Here is a 20,310-nt window from a genome sequence, read left to right on the forward strand (position 1 = left end):
TTGCATCTAAGTCTTATACATCCTTGAGGGCAAATGTATATGTACACAATCATACATTTTATAAAGTACATGATTAAATCATAACTCTGCCTTAGAATACATGTCTACAATGAGTGCATATGTTCCTTTTAATCATGGGATAGTTTTTACAAGGGTCATTCTATAACTAACAACCTGGTGGTAATAGAATGCTTTGCATCAACCTATACAGATAGCCCACCTATGTTCTAAGGAAGAAAAAAAAATGTGGGAAACCTTTTGAGTATCTAGGGTAACAATGCCTAGCTCATGGAATAGCATTTAAAGATAATGTTCTTAATTTGTGCATGAGGGTCCTTAGCCTCAGGCCTCATTTGTATTCTAGCTTGCTGTTGAATTGTTACCCACAAATTTAAAAACATTTGACTAGGAGACAACTGTATACTTTCAAACATTTTAAATCTAAGGTACATGGTCATGTTTGGAAGAATATCAGATTATCGGTGCCTTGAGGCTGGTAGAAGTATTCTACTTAAAAATAATTACATCTTTTCTGCTCATTTTCAGTACCTAAGGATGCAGCTGGAGTCGCTGTTTTTATAATAATAATAATAATAATAATGAGGAGCTCTTCAAGTATGGGCTGAGATTAATTATTTCACACAGGGTACCTGACCTGGTGGCCTACAAAGAAAAGTCTCTACAATAGTTGGACTATATAATGTTACAATTCAGTTACTACTCTTCAGCTAGCAAGCAAGCTAGCTAGCATTAGACAACAGATTTTATCACAAGAAAAAATGCAGAAGGGCAGAGACCACTGCCTCAGATACATTTCAAAACATAAAGGGCCACAATTGCAGCTGTTGTCTAGGTTCTGGGTTGGGGTTTAAAAAGTATATTGAGGGAAAACATTACTGGCTCATACTAGTGGTGTACCAATGGGGCGGGGAGGGCGGTCTGCCTCGTGTGCAGCTCATAAGGGGGTGCTCCGAAGGCCAGCTTCATTATCTGGGAATGTTTTCCAGGAGTATTCACAATTCGCTGCTTTGCTGGCATTGGACCTTACTCTCTGCCACAGAAACAGGAAGTAGGTAGGATCCAGCAGAGAGGAAGGACTGACACCAGCAAGTTGTGAAGGCTGTGCTGCCAACAAGGGGTGGGGGAGAGAAATGCTGCACCTAATTGGGGAGAGGGAGGGAGAAGGAAGACTAAGGAAGAGAGAGGAGAGGAGAGATGCCAGACCTTGGGGAAAACATGGAGGGAAAGGACGGAAGGAAAGGAGATGCAAGACCATGGAGGGGAAGGAAGAGATGTCAAGGCATGGGGAGTTGCCAGAGCATGGAGTAGGAGGGAGAGACTGAAAGGAAAGAGGAGAGAGAGTTGGCAGGGCATGGGAGGGAGAGGAGACAAGATGCCAGACTGTGTGGTGGGGTGGGGTAGGAAGGAAGGAAAGGAAAGATACCAGAGCTTAGGGAAGAGGGTGGAGACAGAGAAAAATGAAAGGGGGTGAAGATAAAATGAATCATTTACAAAGGAGAGAAAGGGGACAGGATAGACTGTTTATGGAAGGGACATAGAAAAGAGGGAAGATGACATAAGGAAGGAGGAGAAGGTTGCATGTGGATGAAAGGGGCAGAAAGAGAGAGAGGGCAGACCCTGGATGGGAAGAAGAGAGAGTGAAGAGATGATTAAAGCAGAAATGATAAAAAGATAGAAAACTTTTTTGTTGCTTTAAAATAAAGTAGTAGCTGTATTGATAAATGGTTATAAACAGAAAACAGGTAATTTTTTATTGGACTCATTTTAATACATTTTTTACTAACTTACAGAGACCAAAATCCCCTTCCTCAGGTCATGACAGGATACTGAAATAGCAGTATACTGTACTGACCTGAAGGAGGAGGTTTTGGCCTCTGAAAGCTAATTGAAAAATAGATTAATTCAATAAAATAGTATTTTATTATCTTCCATTTTTTGTTTTATTTGTAAATTGTAAATTTGTAAAGTGGTGATTGTTATTTGTCATTTTTTTCAAATTTACATCTGCTATTCTAATTTTGCACAGTATTAGGAGACATGTGTGACTGTTTCTACTGTGTTATGCAGAGTCTGGCTTCTTGGTGGTTCAGTTTAATTTTTGTCTACATATTTCTATTTTTAGTTTGTGATTACTTATTCCATACTGGGCGAGGGTGTATCTGTGTATGAAAAGGACATGGCTTTCTGTAATCACTGACTGTGCAGGACCTTATCTGTATTAATCCGACTTGTTCAATTTATAGCAGGTGTACTGATGTACTAGTGCTCACTGCAGTGTTTAAGATGCTGCCTTTTCCTAGGTGCACCCTTGTTGTATGACTTGCGGATTATTACTAAAAATATTTTATTTTATAGAGAGGGGGTGTTTTGTAAAAACGATTGTCCCCAGGTGTCAAATATACTAGGTATGCCACTGGTTCATAAAATTGCTAGCCTAGCAGAACTGGAACAGACCTGTGTCCATAATTTTATAGATGTAAGAATTCCTACATCCAGAATAACGCAAGCTAACACCTGACAGAGCAAATGGTATTTTGCTCTACATAACGGATGCATTAGGTGCAACACACATATAGGATTGGAGGAGCAGCTCAGTAGTTAGAGAAAAGTCAGTGTTCAGCTCATACTTTGCAACCTTGGACACATCCCTTCATCCTCTATCACCTGAGAGCCACCTTGGCAGGGACAAACATTCAAGTGCATTAGTAAACTCATATATTAAGCTTAGATTTGGAAGTTATGAATAATTCTAAATTCAAACCTCAATACAACAGATCCTGGACTGTCTTATGGTTTAGGGCTATGGATGCCTGGTAGCACTGTAGAAATAATAAATTGATGTTGTTACAGTCAATGCTGCCAAAACTGCAATCCATATCCACTCCCACTACATAAGTTCAAACTGGCCCCCTAACAAAACCTTCATTAGTTAACTTCAATTACTATCCTTCTCTTCCCCTTTACACAAATGCTTTTAAAGAAGTCTGAGGGAGTGGCCCTTGAACCACAGAAAATTATTTCAAGCAAACAGACTGTGCCAGCAACAGACTGTACAAGGTTTGATAGCTGTACCTTCCTTCAAATTTCGGATCACTTTCTCTGGTTCACAACTTACAGTTTGAACAAAAAAAAAAAAAAAGCCATCCTTAGGCTGTAATATAAAAGTCTTCATCTGCTTAGGCTCTTCTAACATCTTTATAAAAAGCTTTGTTGAAAGGTGCTCATCCAAATTAAGGCTTCTAGCTGCCATTTAAAAGAGGGGTTGGTCCAACCAAGTGCACATGCAAGTCCTTCAGACGCTGTATTATTGAGTTTGCCAAGGGTGATCTTGAAAAGAGATGCTCACAATGTGCTATGGATTCTTCAGCAGAGGGCCATTCTTTCGCCATACAAATACTAAATAGAAGTGGTGTTTGTTGTCTTTAAAAAGTACACAGCTGTAAACATCAGCAGAAACAAAGTGCCTTGTGTAGTTACTGAGTATTTTGCAGTAGGTTCCTGAAGCTTTCCAGTTCTTTAATGCTAGTTGAAATCCTATGTGCAAAGAAAGACAAAATTTAAGAAACGGATGTAAGGAAAAAAAAAAGCAAGCAAAGCAGCATCTTAATCTGAGCAGAAAACTTCCTGCAAGTCTAGGGTGCTAAAAAATAATAATAATAATAACAGCTTATATACCGCAATACCGTGAAGTTCTATACCACTACAGAAAAGAAGGCACATTTATCTGTAGGTACTTTTTCATTTTGCAATTTCAAAGTGAACTGTGTATATCTTTCCCTTTTGAAAACTGGTACAAAGACTGCAGCTATCTAATTCACAGCTATAAAAACTATCCTATATTTCAACCCATTTTGGTAGACTATAGAAATATGCTTTGATATGCTAGTTGCATATTTTGGGGGATCAATACAGATGAAATGTCCGCAGCATTGTGTCTATTACAGAGCAGGCTCCTTTCCTTCTGCATATATAGTGGTACCTCGGAATCCAAACTTAATCCGTTCCCGAACTCGGTTCGAGTTCCAACACAATTTTTCCCATTGAAAACAATAGAAACTGCATTTTCAAATAAATATAACAGTAAACACACTAGTTTTGTTTTGTAATGTTTTATTCATAACACTCTCAGATATTAACCAATGATAATACAGTACAGTAATTTTCAGTACAGTAATGTAAAGAAACCAGTCTGTGAAAAGAAAGAAAAGCAAGCAAGCTGGACCTATTTTTCAAAGGCTTCAGTGTTGCCGGTCTTGTCCGCTGCTTCTTATTGTTTTAGACACTACAGCGCTGAAACTAGGGAACTGAACGTGGGACACCTACTGTTCTCGCAATTCCAGAGCCCTGAAGAAATGATTATCTTATCGTGAAACGTTGGCCATCGTCTAGTTTCAGCGCTGTAGCATTTAAAACAATAAGAAGCAGTGGACAAGACCGGCAACACCGAAGCCTCTGTGAAATAAGTCCAGCTTCCCAATGATACTGTAATACAGTAGAGTAATGTTCAGTACAGTAATTTAAAGTAACCAATGATTACCAATCATGATTTGGAACCTGGAACACGAGATAGATTATTGTTAGGAAAGCAAGTCATTTTCCAGATTAGCCTCTAGTGGTTCAGGTGGAGATAGAATGTGAAAGCATGCGTTACCAGGCAGGTGTCTTCATTCTGCTCCTTTTCATGCTCTTTGCCAAGGTATCACTTGTAGAGGGCTTGGGATCACCTTCTGTGTTAGCATCGGGTAGTTCAGATGGTTCTAGTGTCTGTATTCTGGTGGTGTCTTTTGCAAACCAACGTTCCAAAGTGGTTTGATGATGACGACCTTTTTGAACTTTTCAAAATGTTCAATGATATTATCATTGAATAAGTTAGCACACCTGTTAACAAGGGCTTTATTAGGGTGCCACTTCTCTACGACTGCCACTTCTCTATGACTGCCTGCCTGTTTTTGACCACATGCTGAGCAGATCCTTGATTTCGGCTGTGGGTATGGTACCTGCGTCTCCCTCTTCCTCCCCTGAAGAAATTTTTTGGGCTACTTCTTTCTACTGCTGCTGCTGCTGGTTGAGGTGCTGAAGCTATTCTGTTGTCAGCTCTGTCTTGTGATCATCCACTAACTCGTTCACATCCTCTTCGCTGACTTCCAAACCTATGGACGCCCAGAGATATGATTTCAGGAACAACAGGTGGTTCTTCAAAGCCTTCAATGTTCCTTTCAGCAACACATTCTGGCCAGAGGTTTTTCCAGGCAGAGACCAATGTTCTCAAAGACACTTCCCTCCATGCTTTCTCAATGATTCTTAGGCAATGGAGGATATTGTATTGATCCTTCCAGAACTCTTGCAGTCAGTTCCGTTTCATTTGTAACTTCAAAACGTCTCTGGAACATAGCCTTGGTGTACAATTTTTTGAAGTTTGAGATCACTTGCTGATCCATTGGCTGTATAAGAGGAGTGGTATTGGGGTGGGGAGGCAAAAATTTGATCTTGATGAAGCTATATTCACCCATCAAATTATCCTCTAGCCCTGGTGGATGTACAGGAGCATTGTCAAGGACAAGGAGAGCCTTGATCGGGAGGTTTTTCTCCTGCAGATAAGCCTTTACACGAGGAGCAAACGCCTTGTGTATCCACTCAGTGAAGAACTGCCTGGTAACCCATGCTTTCACACTGATCTCCACATAACATTAAGTTTGCTCTTAATGATGTTATTCTTCTTAAAGATCCGTGGGTTTTCTGAATGGTATACAAGGAGAGGTTTGATCTTGCAGTCCCCACTAGCATTACAACACACCAAAAAAGTAAGGTGGTCTTTCATTGGCTTATGGCCGGTACAGACTTTTCTTCCTTTGAGATGTATGTTCGCCTAGGCATCTTGTTCCAAAAGAGGCCAGTTTCGTCACAATTGAACACTTGGTTCGAAACATAGCCCTCACTGATCACAAACTCCTTTACAAACTCTTCAGCTGCTTCAACATTAGAACTGGCTGCCTCCCCATGCATAACAACGCTATGGATCCCAGTCCTTTTCTTAAAGTTCTCGAACCACTCTCTACTGGCTTTAAACTCCTCCTTTTTATCAGTAGTATCAGGCAGGCCTTTCACTAGATCTTCATGAAGAACTTTGGCTGTCTCACAAATGATTGTCTCTGAAATCACATCACCAGCAAGCTGTCTTTCATTAATCCCAATAGAGAGCAGTTTTTCCATCTCTTTCATCCTTTTTGATCTCCTAGAGGTCAGTGTAGCAACCCCTTTGGCCACATTAGCTGCTTTTATAGCTTCTTTACTTTTCAAAATTGTACACAGTCGATTTAGACATCCCAAACATAGCAGCAAGATCAACCACACGTGTACCGCTTTCATGCTTAGCAATAAGCTCTTTCTTAACTTCAATTGTAGCTCTAACAGCTTTCTTCTTGCTTATATTTTTCGCTGAACATATGGCTAATATAGGTGGCCTGAGGGCTGTGCAGGAACAAGATCGGTCCCCTTGGCGGAGGCAGCAAGATTGGCTCAGTGGCAGAAACAGCAAGACCAGGTCCCCCTGGCAGAGGCTGCAAGATCAGGTCCCCCTGGCAGAGGCTGCAAGATAGAGTCCCCTGTGGATGAAATAGCAAGATCGGGACCCCCTGCTGAGGCAGCAAGATCGGGCCCACCTGTCTGACGCAGCAAGATCGGGTCCCATGTGGCAGAGGCAGCAAGATCTGATTATACAGGAACTCTAACCATTGCTCAGCCAAAAGCTTTCCTCCAAGGCGGAAACAGGAAGCTGCGTTAGAGGGGAAGCTTTGGGCTGAGTAATGCAGGTTTGGATTCCAAGACAAAATTTACTAAAAAAAAAGTTCAGATTCCAAAACGTTCGAGTTCTGCGGTGTTCGGATTCCGAGATACCACTATATTTCATCTTTTGAAAAAGAGGCTTTTATCAACATAAATTGCTTCTTTAACAAATTATCAAAATCAGTGGGGACATTTAGCTGAAAGATATCCTTATCTACATTATAGTATTTCTTCTTTTCATTATAGTATTTCTGCCTTTAAATTTATGTAAACTAAAAAAAATCCCCTTTAGACAAAAAGAATGTAGAAACTGATGAGGATGTTTACCAAATTGTGCCAAAACGATGGTGCTAGATTAGGTGTTAGATTGCTTGTCCTGTGCTGTAGGATACCCTACAAGGACAAGAGACTTCCATAGGAGAGCACAAAATACGAGGTCTGTTCAAAGAGTTCCAGGACAGATTTTATAAAAATTTATTAAACAATCTTAGAACTTATTCCATTGGGTCCCCTTCAAAAATACTCCCCTTCCAATCCATTTTTCAACATAGTTTCCATTTCTGGAAACATTCCTGAAACACATCTTCAGGAAATCGTCAAAAGTTGCTGCGTCAAATTTTGCTTTATGTCTTCAATGGTGTCAAATCGCTTTCCTTTCAGCATGGATTTAAGTTTAGGAAACAAGAAAAAGTCACCAGGGGCCAAGTCAGGAGAGTAAGGTGGTTGGGGGAAGAACAGTCACATTTTTTGTGCAAAATTCTTTTGATAGTGGCATGAGAGGGCCCATTGTCGTAATGCAAGAACCATGACCACTCCCTCTGAAGCTCAGGCCACTTCCTCCCGATTCTCTCATGAAGTTGTTTTCAACACTTTCAGATAGTTTGTCTGTGTAGCAGAAATTCATAGAGAACAACGCCATGACTGTAAAAAAAACCAAACTAACTTATCACTTTGACGTTCGACTGAACTTGCAAAGCCTTTTTCAGTCTTGGCGATGTTTTGGTTCTCCATTGAGACAATTAAGCTTTGGTATCCACATCTCATCACCAGTTACCACTTTATCAAAAAAAGTTTAGTCTTCATTTGCCAGCTCAAGAAGGTTCTGACAGATCATGACGCAGTTGTTCTTCTGGTCATTGGTCATCAACCGTGGAACAAACTTTGCTGCAACGCAAGACATCCCAAACTTCTCTGTTAGAATACTGTAGCATGAACCAATGGAGATGTTGCATTCCTCTGCCAATTCTCTGTTAATCACCGATTTGTGCACACAAGACTCCTCACTTGATCAACATTTTCATCATTAGTTAACATTGATGGTCTTCCAGGTCGCAAATTGTCTTCCACTGATTCATGACCACTTTTGAAGCATGAATACCATTCAAAACACCTTCCACAACTTGCATGTTCCCTATAATAATAATAACTTTATTCTTTTTTTTCTTTTATACTACCATAACCAAAAGTTCTAGGCGGTTTACACTAAAAAGAGCTGGACAATCAGCGAAATACAATACAGTAAAAAGTACAAATACAGTCAAACCTCGGTTTACAAGTGCCACGGTTTGCGAGTGTTTTGCAAGACAAGCAAAACATTCTCACAAATCGTGACTCGCAAACCGAGCATTGAATCGATTTGCAAGTCCTCCCGCTGCGAACCGGCATCACCCCCCCGCCCTCCCGCAAATGCTGCCCCCCTGCAAACCAGCATCGCCTGCACTCACGAACCAGCAACCCCGCCCGCCCAAACTGAATGCTTACCACCAATGTGGCACTGGCTCCACCTCTCTCCGAGATTCTCGGAGAGAACGAGAGCCAGAAGGCCTTGAGCATGTGTAGATGCTCAAGGCCCAGTCGGGGGAGAAGCATGACCTTCGGGCACCGGCACCTCCTGTGGGTTAGTGCTGCATGCCGGTGCCACATTGGGAGTAAACATTCATTTTGGGCGGGGGATACCGGTTCACATGGGGGGGGGGAGGGGAGGATGTGGAAGCGCACCAGTGGCCTTGGGGGTGGGGGGGTCTTTTGGGATGTGGTGAGGTGGAACAGCACCGGTGGCCGGGGGGAGGAGGGGAGGTGGAACAAATCAAGCAAGTTTCCCTTATTTCCTATGGTGAAACTCGCTTTGATATACGAGTAAATTGTTTTACGAGCATGCTTCTGGAACAAATTATGCTCGTAAACCAAGGTTCCACTGTATTTGTAAAATAGAATTTCAATAATAAAACTCACTAAGTAATAAACTTATCAAACAAAGTGGTCTTAATTTCCAAAAACTGCAATAGGATAACATAGCTTGCTGAATACATTTACCTAACCAAGATTGTTGCCTACCAGCTTGAAATGCTAGGGTCCTATCTAAGAAGGTCTTATATCTACACCCATTAATTTTTGGATAAGCAAACAAGTAGAAGTTTTTAGTTTCTCTTGATGGTCCTTGCAACACAAAGAAAAAGGTAAGCTGGAGACAATCCCAATATCAGCTTAAAGCAGATACAGGAAAATTTGAATACTCCTCTTGCCTCCAAAGGCAGCCAATTTCATAAGTTTCTGCAGTAGTCTTACCTAATTTAAAACAGAAGTTCACACTAGCGCTGCTCATTGAGTCGCACTTAAAGGAGGTTACTTGTGAGGTTTCAAGCTAAACACCGCCTAGCTTGTCTCAAAAGAACTTCCTGTTAGCACACAATTCAAACTGTCCTGGAACTTTTTGATCAGACCTCATATCAGTCCATACAGCAAGGACTGTACCAGGCAGCTCCTAGAGGAAGGAAGCAGCCTAAACAGTAGGCTAGCATCTTCATTATTACTACTAATTATTTTCAGAGTGCTACCAGATGTATGCAGCACTATACAGAGTCACAAAGGAGAATGTAAGCTTATTCAAGCAGGGATTATCTAAAAAAAAAATCAAGACAGAGTACCAGGGTAGAAGTTAGAAGGGATGGTTAAACTGCTGGCTAAGGTGATGAGCAGAGGGCAATAGAGTTATGAGTTGAGGGCAATCTTGAAAAGGTGGATTTTCAGCCTACTTTTGAACCTGGGAAGAGAAGGGGCATGGCAGATAGACTCAGGTAGTTGATTCTAGGCATACGGGGTAGCGAGATGAAAGGAATGATGTCTGGAATTGGAAGTGGAAAAGGGTTTAGATAAAAGCAATTTATATCTTCAAACAAAAGACAAGCAGTAGTCATTGTGAGGACATATTACCAGCAACCAGCATTGCTTATCTGAGCCTCATCAGGGCCATTGAATCTGGTAGTGGTGGCAAGTTGTGCGATAGTGAAGAGGGGGCAATAACAGCCCATTTTAGATTCCTATCACTTCAACCTGAAATTGGTCAGTCTTAATCTTTACTCACTTTGGATTTGTCCCCTGCATACTTGAATTCTGATCCTGTTTCGTAGTGACAGGGTAATTGACATCTGAAATAGATTTCTAATTTGAGCTTTCCTTCCTTCATCTTCAGACAGTTATCTCCTCGTCATTCCATGAAACATGACACCTCACTAAAATTATCAGAATGTTTGTCCTATATTTCACTTTTCATTTTTTTTTTCTTCTACAGAAAATTTATTATCCCCTTCAGTTTCTCTCTGAAGTGCAGGCTGAGCACCATGGTGGAGATTCTCCTTTGAACAATCACTTTATTAATGTCTTCTTGGATATTTCTCCAAAACTAACATATAATATTCAAGGTGAGGTCTTTATTGCTTTCTTATTACTAGTGCTACCTCTTTGTGCACTTAAGAATGTTTTCCTAACTATTTTATCATACTTGATTGGTAACCTAGAAATCACTGAGGATCTCCTCCCTTCCCTATATTACAACTACAAAAAATTCATACCCCTAACTACGTACAACACCAAAAGCGGTGGCAACCCACAGTCTGGAAAGCCCTGCTCTAAAAAAATATATATATATAGCTTGCTTATATTAGAGATCTTCTGAAAACACAGCTGGCTAGTTAGAAAAAGACCAGTCAAAGCACCACCAGATTCCAGCACAGCTACCAAACCCTAGGTCATTCTTCTAGCTTTTTAAAGTCATGTTGCATCTCCTTTCTCCCTTGGACATGCTTACGCTGCTGAAGATTTTCATAGACCAGCACCCATGATCTACTACTATGATCAGTTTAAAAAAAAAAAGTTTGGCAAGTTCCTCTTTTTATGAAACTATGTAACCTAGGATACTATGAAATTCTAGCTTCATAATTTAGCACCAGCCTTTGACAGGTTGCTTGCATTTCAGAAACAGCAACCAACTAATATTGTCTGGTCATAAAGCCTTTGTAAAAGGTCAGCTTGTAGTTTCTGTACTATGGTTACTATCTTTATAAAAAATAGATATGTTGTGATATTGCCAAATTTAGGAGGTAGAGACCCACGAAGAGCGTTTACATGCTTTGTTTTTGTACACCAATTAGCTTAAAGCCCATCATAAACATTATATCCTGAAAATACTGCTACTCGAATTCCGAGCTTCTCTGTTGCTTTTATGACGGTGATCCATAATGTGTCGTGGCCAGTTATAAGTTACAGAAAAAAAACCAAAAAAACACCCCTTGGAGTTACAGTGGATAAATGTATATCCCCACATTCAGTTATATACTGTCCAAGACAAGATGACAGTGTTGTTAGCATTCGTTGAAATTAAAAACAAAACAAAACCGGAACTGTTAAAAAAATAAATAAATAAAACTCTAGGTAGAATCAATAGTTATAGCTACCAGCAAATTTCATCCCTAGTTTAATTGGAGAAAAATAGGGACATGATAAATACTTAGTAATTATGAAAATGGCAAAACACCAGTAAACAAACCTTCCAAAGGCATTGAAAAATGCAACAATTTCTTGCCGCGTAAGCTGAAATCCATAAGTTGGGCCTCTTTCTGGCAAGCTTTCTATCTGTTTCTCAGAGAACAGGATCTTCAGAGCTGTACCCAGGCCTTGAGTCTGTAAAATATAAACATAACCTCAATAACAATCCCAGGGGCACTCACAGTCCAGATACAAACAAAGTGTACTAACCTGCAGTTTTCCCCAAAGACGACATTTGAAACAGCCAACACAATCCATTATTCTTGAAATATTCCTAAAATGAAGCCTAAATTCCTCCTAGGGAAGAGGGAAGAAACCTTAAATTTGTTTCACTGCTATAGAATGACTTGTTTTCATCTACATTTTGTTCCCTTGAGGTCTCCTGTCTTAACTACTGATATTATCCAACCTGGTGACTTGTCACAAATAACTGAGTTACTATATAATAACAAAAACAAGTTCCCTTTTCTATTAAGAAAAGAAAACATTTCCTGTGGGAACAGAAATATAATATGCTTCCAGCAGCTAGAAGAAGCTTAGCAAAATAGCAAGTTGTCTAAACTTTATTATACGTGTTAGGCTTAATTCTTTTTACCGAGATACATTTTTAGGAATATTTTGGATTATCCAAATATGTATTAGATTAGATGTGTGATTTTTAATTTTTAAAAACTAGCCCCCTCCCCTTTTACAAAGCCACGGTAGAGGTTTCTACCGTGGCTTGGAGCGCTATATGCTCCGACGCTCATAGGAATTCTATTAGCGTCGGTGCTTTTAGTGCTCCAGACCATGGTAGAAATCTCTACTACAGCTTAGTAAAAGTGTGTGTGTGTGTGGGGGGGGGGGGAATGCACTGGGCAGGGCCAGTCTGCCCTATAAAGGAGAAATTCCCTTATATGGCAAACTGACAGAAAAAAAAATGTTGATGCTTCATTATTTTTGAAGATATGTGAAGATCATAGCATCTCTCTTCTAAAATGCAATTAAAAGTATTGGGTCTTTATGTGCCACAGAAAGCAGTATTTAAACGTAATTACCTTTAGTTTATCTGCATCTTTTTTATTTCCAGCAAAAAGGGAATTTTCATCAAAATGTAACGGAAAAGATCTAAAGAGAAGTGAAAAAAATTTTTCAAAGCTGAAATTTTACATATGCCTTATGTGCATGGCACACAAATTTAGATATCACTTCTATATTAGAGTCTGGCACGCTTCTCTCCTCCCTTCGTCCCCTATGCACTGTTGGATCTCTGCAGCGATCCTTATGTAACTAAAAGGCAGTTCTTGAACTGCTACAGTCTTCCTTTGCTTATACTCATCAGACTAGTGCAGTGGCTCTCAATCCTGTCCTAGAGGCACACCAGAATATGTACTCAAATCACAGTAATTATAGAAATTAGGTGCTAACATTTATGCATGCCTTACGCACATAAATATTTAGAATACAAGCACATAGAGTATGCATGCATAAAGTATGTGCACATACATGCCAATATCCTACCTATTAGGCAAATAAGCACCTCTCTTGCATCATGTGCCTTTACAAAGGGTTGTACATGTGTGCTGAACACTAGTGGTGCTTCCACTTACAGTATCCTGCAGTTATACGAGTAGGATACAAGTGACCCTGTCTCATTTAAGCACTTGCACTTACCCCAACTTTATGGCCGGCATGCTGATACTAGGTTATGCTAGTATTCGTTAATGGAAACTAAGCACTTAAGTTTTATTATAGACTATGTTCCTAAATTGTGCCTTCGGGGTGGCTAAATGAAGGAAATCTGTTGCCTCTGCATGCATAAGATGTGGAGGGCCAGGATGGAAGTGACGTCATCGTAGGAGAATGGACGGTTGAGCAGTGAGCTCCACAGGAGAGCTCTGCTACAAGGTTAATGCTCTCGTCTCCTTATTTTGTGTGTGCTAAAAGTAAGCTAATACTTCTCACAATCTATGGAGATGTGTAAGTGACTTGAAAGATTTAAATATTCGACCATAGTGGAAGGAAACCCCTGAAAACAGGCGAAGAAGCCAAGGAAAAAAGAAGACAAAATGTCACAAAAAACATCAGATTCAGAGGTGGAACCTGAAAACAGTAAATCGAGAAGTTGAGGATGGAATTACAAAGAAAGATCTTTCACGTTGGTTCAAAGATTTAAAGGCGGACATGCAAAGAGTACAATCAGATGTACAAACCGCTCTTTCAGACTTTCATAGAGACCCGAGAAGATGCGTTTGAGGCGGTTGATTCCAGAGTTCATGAGATGGATAAACAATGTCAGGCCCTGCGGTCAACAGAACAGCAAACTTTAAAGGACTGTAGAACAACTTTAGATGCCATAGAAGACCTGAAAAATAGATCCAGATGACATAATTTACGGTTTAAAGGCATCCCAGAGCTGGAACAATATAAGGATTGTGAATGCAGATTTGTTGATGTTGTGATGCAGATTTGTGTTGCATTACTTCAAACAGAGGGACGACAAGCCGAAGGTGACAACAAACTCAAAATACATCAGTCTTTGGAGCCTAGAAAAGACTCCTCTCAGAGATATAATTGCTTGTTTTTCAGACTATCAAACAAAACAAAAGGTTCTGCAAAAGGCTCGTACTTTAAAGATCTTTAACTGGGAAAATTGCAAAATTTCTACTTTACAAGACTTGGCAAGAACTACACTGTTGAAAAGGAATGAACTGTCTGATGTTACTCATTATCTACAAAAAAGCGGTATAGATGTCTTTTTCCATTTGGAATTTCTGTCACAGTGGCAGGTCATATGAAACAAGCACAATCTTGCACTGAAGCATGGAAGGCCTTAGAAGATCTAGGCTGTAAAGATCTACCCTTAGATAAGAACTCAAACTCATAAGTTCATAATAACAATTTAAAATAATTTTTTTGATATGGTTTGACATATAATAATGAAGTTAAGATTTAATGTTACGAAAGATGTGAAAAATTGAGTGAAAGTGATTTAATAATTTATAGTTTAGCTTTTTCTTTTTTTTGTTGGGGAGGTTTAAGAGGGGTATAGGTTGAGTAAGAAAGGTTTGGAGAGAAGGGAGGGGGTAGGTAGGATGGATGATTGAGGGGAGTGAGTATATGTGCCATGCACATATAAGGCATATGTGTGTGTTTGTCTGTTCTCCTGATAGGGTACATTTTCCTTCAACGGTTTTAGCTGGCCGAAAGGGGACAAGGTCAGCCAGTGGGGGAAGAGGGGGGAAGGTCAGGAAATGGCTCAAGTTCTTTCTAGTAAAAGTCGATTAGTAGCAACACCTGTAATTTCATTGGGATCATGGAACGTTAATGGGCTAAATGATAAAGGCAATTGAAGTATTATTTTCAATGAGTTAAAACGTTTACAATGGGATTTTGCTCTATTACAAGAAACCCATTTGAAATGTAGAAAATCTTATATGCTTCAATCTAGATACTATTTAGTTTTGGGGCTTCATGGCCCGGAAGATAAAGGACATTGCTATTCTTATGCATACATCCTGCCCTTTTATTCCAGATGTTTTTAAAAACCAACATGGACGGTGTCTAGCGATAAAGAAAACTAAAAAAAAAAAAAAATCACCAGGTTACAATAATTAACATCTATGCACCGAATGTTAACCAGGGCTCATTTTTTAAATCTCTTTAGGAGCCATTAAGTGCATTTGTGAAAGGCACAATATTCCTTGAAGGTGATCCCAGACCCCACTATGGATCATTCCAAAGGGAGAGGAGAATATACTCAAGCACATAGGAAAGCACTAATGAAATTGGTAAATGATCTTTTTTTAAAAAATATATCTTTATTCATTTTAAAAGCCAACATCAAGCAATGTACAAATAGACAGCACTGGAGGAGGGTCATGAGTGGTGTTCCACAGGGGTCGGTGCTTGGACCACTGCAATTCAATGTATTCATAAATGATCTAGAAACAGGGACGAAATGCGAAGTAATAAAATTCGCAGATGACACCAAACTATTTAGAGGGGCTAGGACTATATAGGACTGCGAAGGTTTACAAAGGGACCTGAACAAACTAGGGGAGTGGGTGATGAGATGGCAGATGAAGTTCAATGTAGAGAAATGTAAAGTCTTGCACATAGGAAACAGAAACCCGAGATACAGCTACACCATGGGAGGGCTGTTATTGAGTGACAGTACCCAAGAAAGGGACTTGGGGGTAATAGTCGACAAGACAATGAAGCCTTCAGTGCAGTGTGTAGCGGCCGCTAAGAAAGCAAATAGAATGCTAGGTATAATCAAGAACGGTATTACAACCAGAACAAAAGAAGTTATCCTGCCATCGTATCGGGCGATGGTGCGCCCACATCTGGAGTACTGCGTCCAATATTGGTCGCCATACCTAAAGAAGGATATGGCGATACTCGAGAGGGTTCCAAAGAGAGCGACACGTTTGATAAAAGGTATGGAAAACCTTTCATACGCCAAAAGATTGGAGAAACTGGGGCTCTTTTCCCTGGAGAAGTGGACATGATAGAGACTTACAAGATCTTGAAGGGCATAGAGAAATTGGAGAGGGACAGATTCTTCAAACTTTTGAAAACTAAAAGAACGAGAGGCCATTCGGAAAAATTAAGAGGGGACAGATTCAGAACCAATGCTAGGAAGTTCCTCTTCACCCAACGGGTGGTGGACACCTGGAATGCGCTTCCAGAGGGCATGATAGGACAAGGAACGGTATTGGAGTTCAAGAAGGGTTTGGAAAATTTTCTGAAGGAAAAGGGGATAAAAGGGTATAGATAGAGAGTTACTATACAGGTCCTGGATCTGGTGGGCCCCTACATGAGCGGACTGCTGGGCATGATGGACCTCTGGTCTGACCCAGCAGAGGCATTTCTTATGTTCTAAATGATATAATGAAATAATAAAAACATATCCCTTCCCACCTACCCTTTCATATAGCATAAAGACAATCAAAAATAATACAAATGATCAAGACAGCACAGTTACTTACCGTAACAGGTGTTATCCAGGGACAGCAGGCAGATATTCTTGACTGATGGGTGACGGCACCGACGGAGCCCCGGTACGGACAATTTTAGAGTGATTGCACTCTAAGAACTTTTTAGAAAGTTCTAGCTCGGCCGCACCGCGCACGCGCGAGTGCCTTCCCGCCCGACAGAGGTGCGCGGTCCCTCAGTTAGTATAAGCCAGCTAAGAAGCCAACCCGGGGAGGTGGGTGGGACGCAAGAATATCTGCCTGCTGTCCCTGGATAACACCTGTTACGGTAAGTAACTGTGCTTTATCCCAGGACAAGCAGGCAGCTATTCTTGACTGATGGGTGACCTCTAAGCTAACAAAAAGAGGGATGGAGGGAAGGTTGGCCATTAAGAAAACAAATTTTGTAATACAGATTGGCCGAAGTGACCATCCCTTCTGGAGAATGCATCCAGACAATAATGAGATGTAAAAGTGTGAACTGAGGACCAAGTAGCAGCTTTGCAGATTTCCTCAATAGGAGTGGAACGGAGGAAAGCTACAGATGCTGCCATTGCTCTGACTCGATGGGCCGTGACAGAACCTTCCAGTGTCAGTCCGGTCTGAGCATAACAGAAAGAAATGCACGCTGCTAGCCAATTAGACAACGTGCGTTTAGAAACAGGACGTCCCAATTTGTTCGGATCAAAGGACAGAAAAAGTTGGGGAACTGATCTGTGGGGTTTCGTACGCTGCAGATAGTAAGCAAGAGCCCTTTTACAATCCAAAGTATGCAGAGCTTGTTCCCCAGAATGAGAATGAGGTTTTGGAAAAAAAAACCGGTAGGACAATGGATTGGTTGAGATGAAATTCCGAGACAACCTTGGGGAGAAACTTTGGATGTGTACGCAGAACCACCTTGTCATGATGAAAGACCGTAAAAGGTGGATCTGCAACCAGTGCATGAAGCTCACTGACTCTCCTGGCAGAGGTAAGAGCAATAAGGAAAAGTACCTTCCAAGTGAGAAATTTGAAAGGAGAAGTAGCTAAAGGTTCAAATGGAGGCTTCATTAAAGCTGAAAGAACCACATTGAGATCCCAGATAACCGGAGGGGCTATAAGAGGTGGTTTCACATTGAAAAGCCCACGCATGAACCTGGATACCAGGGGATGAGCTGAAAGAAGTTTTCCATGGACTGGCTCATGAAAAGCTGCAATGGCACTGAGGTGGACCCTGATGGAAGAGGACTTCAGGCCAGAATCAGACAAAGAAAGAAGATAATCCAACAACGTCTCCACCGCTAGGGAAGTGGGATCAAGATGATGAAGAAGACACCAGGAAGAAAACCTCGTCCACTTTTGATGGTAACATTGTAGAGTGGCTGGTTTCCTGGAGGCATCCAGAATGGAACGAACGGGCTGAGATAAAAGAGTATCAGTCGAGTTCAGCCCGAGAGATACCAAGCCATCAGGTGTAGAGACTGGAGGTTGGGATGCAGAAGGGTTCCCTGCTGTTGCGTAAGCAGCGAAGGAAACAGAGGAAGAAGAAAAGGTTCCCTGGAACTGAGTTGAAGTAGAAGGGAGAACCAATGTTGCCTGGGCCACCTCGGAGCAATCAGAATCATGGTGGCTCGTTCCCTCTTGAGCTTGAACAAGGTTCTCAACATGAGAGGCAGAGGAGGGAAGGCGTACAGGAACAGATTCGACCAGTCGAGGAGAAAAGCATCTGCTGTTAGACGGTGTGGAGAGTAAAGTCTGGAGCAGAATAGGGGCAGCTGATGATTGTGAGGAGCTGCAAAGAGGTCTATCTGAGGAGTGCCCCATTGAGTGAAGATAGAGTGCAGAGTTACGGGATCGAGTGTCCACTCGTGAGGTTGGAGAATTCTGCTTAGTTTGTCTGCTAAGGAATTCTGTTTCCCTTGAATGTATATAGCTTTCAGGAAGAGATGATGATCTATGGCCCAAGTCCAGATCTTCTGGGCTTCCTGGCATAAAAGGCGAGAGCCTGTCCCACCCTGTTTGTTGATGTAGTACATCGCAACCTGATTGTCTGTGCACAACAGAAGGACCTGAGGAAAGAGAAGGTGTTGGAAGGCCTTGAGGGCGTAAAACATCGCTCTGAGTTCCAGGAAATTGATTTGATGTTTCCTCTCCTGGGCTGACCAAAGACCTTGAGTCTGGAACTCGTTCAAGTGAGCTCCCCATGCATACAGGGAGGCGTCGGTGGTGATGACTAGTTGATGAGGAGGCTGATGGAACAGAAGACCTCTGGATAGATTTGAGGATACCAACCACCATTGCAGAGACTGACGAAGAGATGATGTCACAGATATGTGTCGTGAGCAAGGGTCCGACACTTGGGACCACTGAGTCGCAAGGGTCCATTGAGGAGTGCGCAGGTGAAGACGGGCATGAGGTGTGACATGAACTGTGGATGCCATGTGTCCCAAGAGCACCATCATTTGCCTTGCTGAGATGGACGGCAGAGGAAGTACCTGGTGACATAGAGACTGAAGGGTCTGAAGACGATTGGATGGCAGGAAAGCTCTCATGAGGAGTGTATCCAGGATCGCTCCAATGAATTGAAGTCTCTGAGTGGGAATGATATGGGATTTGGGTAGATTGATCTCGAATCCCAGAAGTTGTAGAAACTGGATGGTTTGGTTGGTGGCCAGAAGGACCGCTTGGGCAGAAGTGTCTTTGATCAACCAATCGTCCAGGTAAGGAAATACATGCAGGTGGTGAGAGCGTAGAAAAGCCGCCACCACAATGAGACATTTGGTGAATACCCTTGGAGATGAGGCAAGACCGAAGGGCAGCACCTTGTACTGGTAATGACAATGATTGATCATGAATCGGAGATATGGTCTTGAGGTTACATTGATCGGTATGTGAGTGTAAGCCTCTTTGAGATCGAGGGAGCATAGCCAGTCGTTTTGATTTAGAAGGGGATAAAGGATGGCTAAAGAAAGCATCTTGAATTTTTCTTTTACCAGATGAATGTTGAGATCGCGAAGATCCAGGATGGGTCTGAGATCTCCTGTCTTTTTGGGAACTAGAAAGTAGCGGGAGTAGAATCCCTGCCCCTTTTGATCTAGAGGAACATCCTCTATAGCGTTCAGAAGGAGGAGGGATTGGACCTCCTGAATAAGGAGGGCTGATTGAGGACTGTTCAAAGCAGACTCTTTTGGCAGGCTTTGAGGTGGGAGAGTCTGAAAGTTGAGAGAGTAGCCGTGGCGGATGATGTTGAGGACCCATTGGTCCGAAGTGATTACTTCCCACCGGCTGAGGAACAGAGAAAGTCGACCTCCTATTGGTTGAGGCAGGAGAGCAGGAATAGGGATACTGGCTATACTGCGGAGAATGAAGTCAAAAGGGCTGTGACTTTTGCTGAGGAGGTTGTTTTACAGCTTGTTGCTGTTGCTGTTGTCTGGGAGGCTGACGTTGCTGTTGTCTCTGACGCCTAGGTTGTTGAGCAGTGGTAGGCAATGGACGGGCTGTGAAACGGCGTTGATAGGCCGATTGCTGCCTGTATGGTCTTGGCGGAGGAGGCTTCTTTTTATTTTTGAGCAGGGTATCCCAGCGCGTCTCATGAGCAGAGAGCTTTTGTGTGGTTGAGTCCATGGAATCCCCAAAGAGCTCATCCCCTAGACATGGGGCATTGGCTAACCGATCTTGATGGTTAACATCAAGCTCGGATACCCGAAGCCAGGCCAAACGACGCATAGCTACTGACATTGCTGTCGCT

At 41.7% G+C, this 20,310-nt stretch overlaps 1 protein-coding gene across 1 annotated transcript in view; it reads right to left on the reverse strand.

The window, feature by feature from the left end:
• Positions 1-1,929: 1,929 nt before the first annotated feature.
• ERO1A (endoplasmic reticulum oxidoreductase 1 alpha) overlaps positions 1,930-20,310 on the reverse strand; it is a 115,030-nt gene continuing 96,649 nt past the window's right edge. Inside the window, exons 13-16 of the mRNA XM_033952406.1 lie at positions 12,663-12,732; positions 11,836-11,922; positions 11,627-11,760; positions 1,930-3,555 (exon numbers count right to left, since the gene is read on the reverse strand). Of these exons, the coding sequence (XP_033808297.1) occupies positions 3,495-3,555; positions 11,627-11,760; positions 11,836-11,922; positions 12,663-12,732 (352 nt within the window). The 3' untranslated portion in view covers positions 1,930-3,494. The remainder of the gene's footprint in view (positions 3,556-11,626; positions 11,761-11,835; positions 11,923-12,662; positions 12,733-20,310) is intronic.

Source organism: Geotrypetes seraphini, chromosome 7, assembly GCF_902459505.1.
Source record: "Geotrypetes seraphini chromosome 7, aGeoSer1.1, whole genome shotgun sequence".
Lineage (NCBI taxonomy): Eukaryota > Metazoa > Chordata > Amphibia > Gymnophiona > Dermophiidae > Geotrypetes > Geotrypetes seraphini.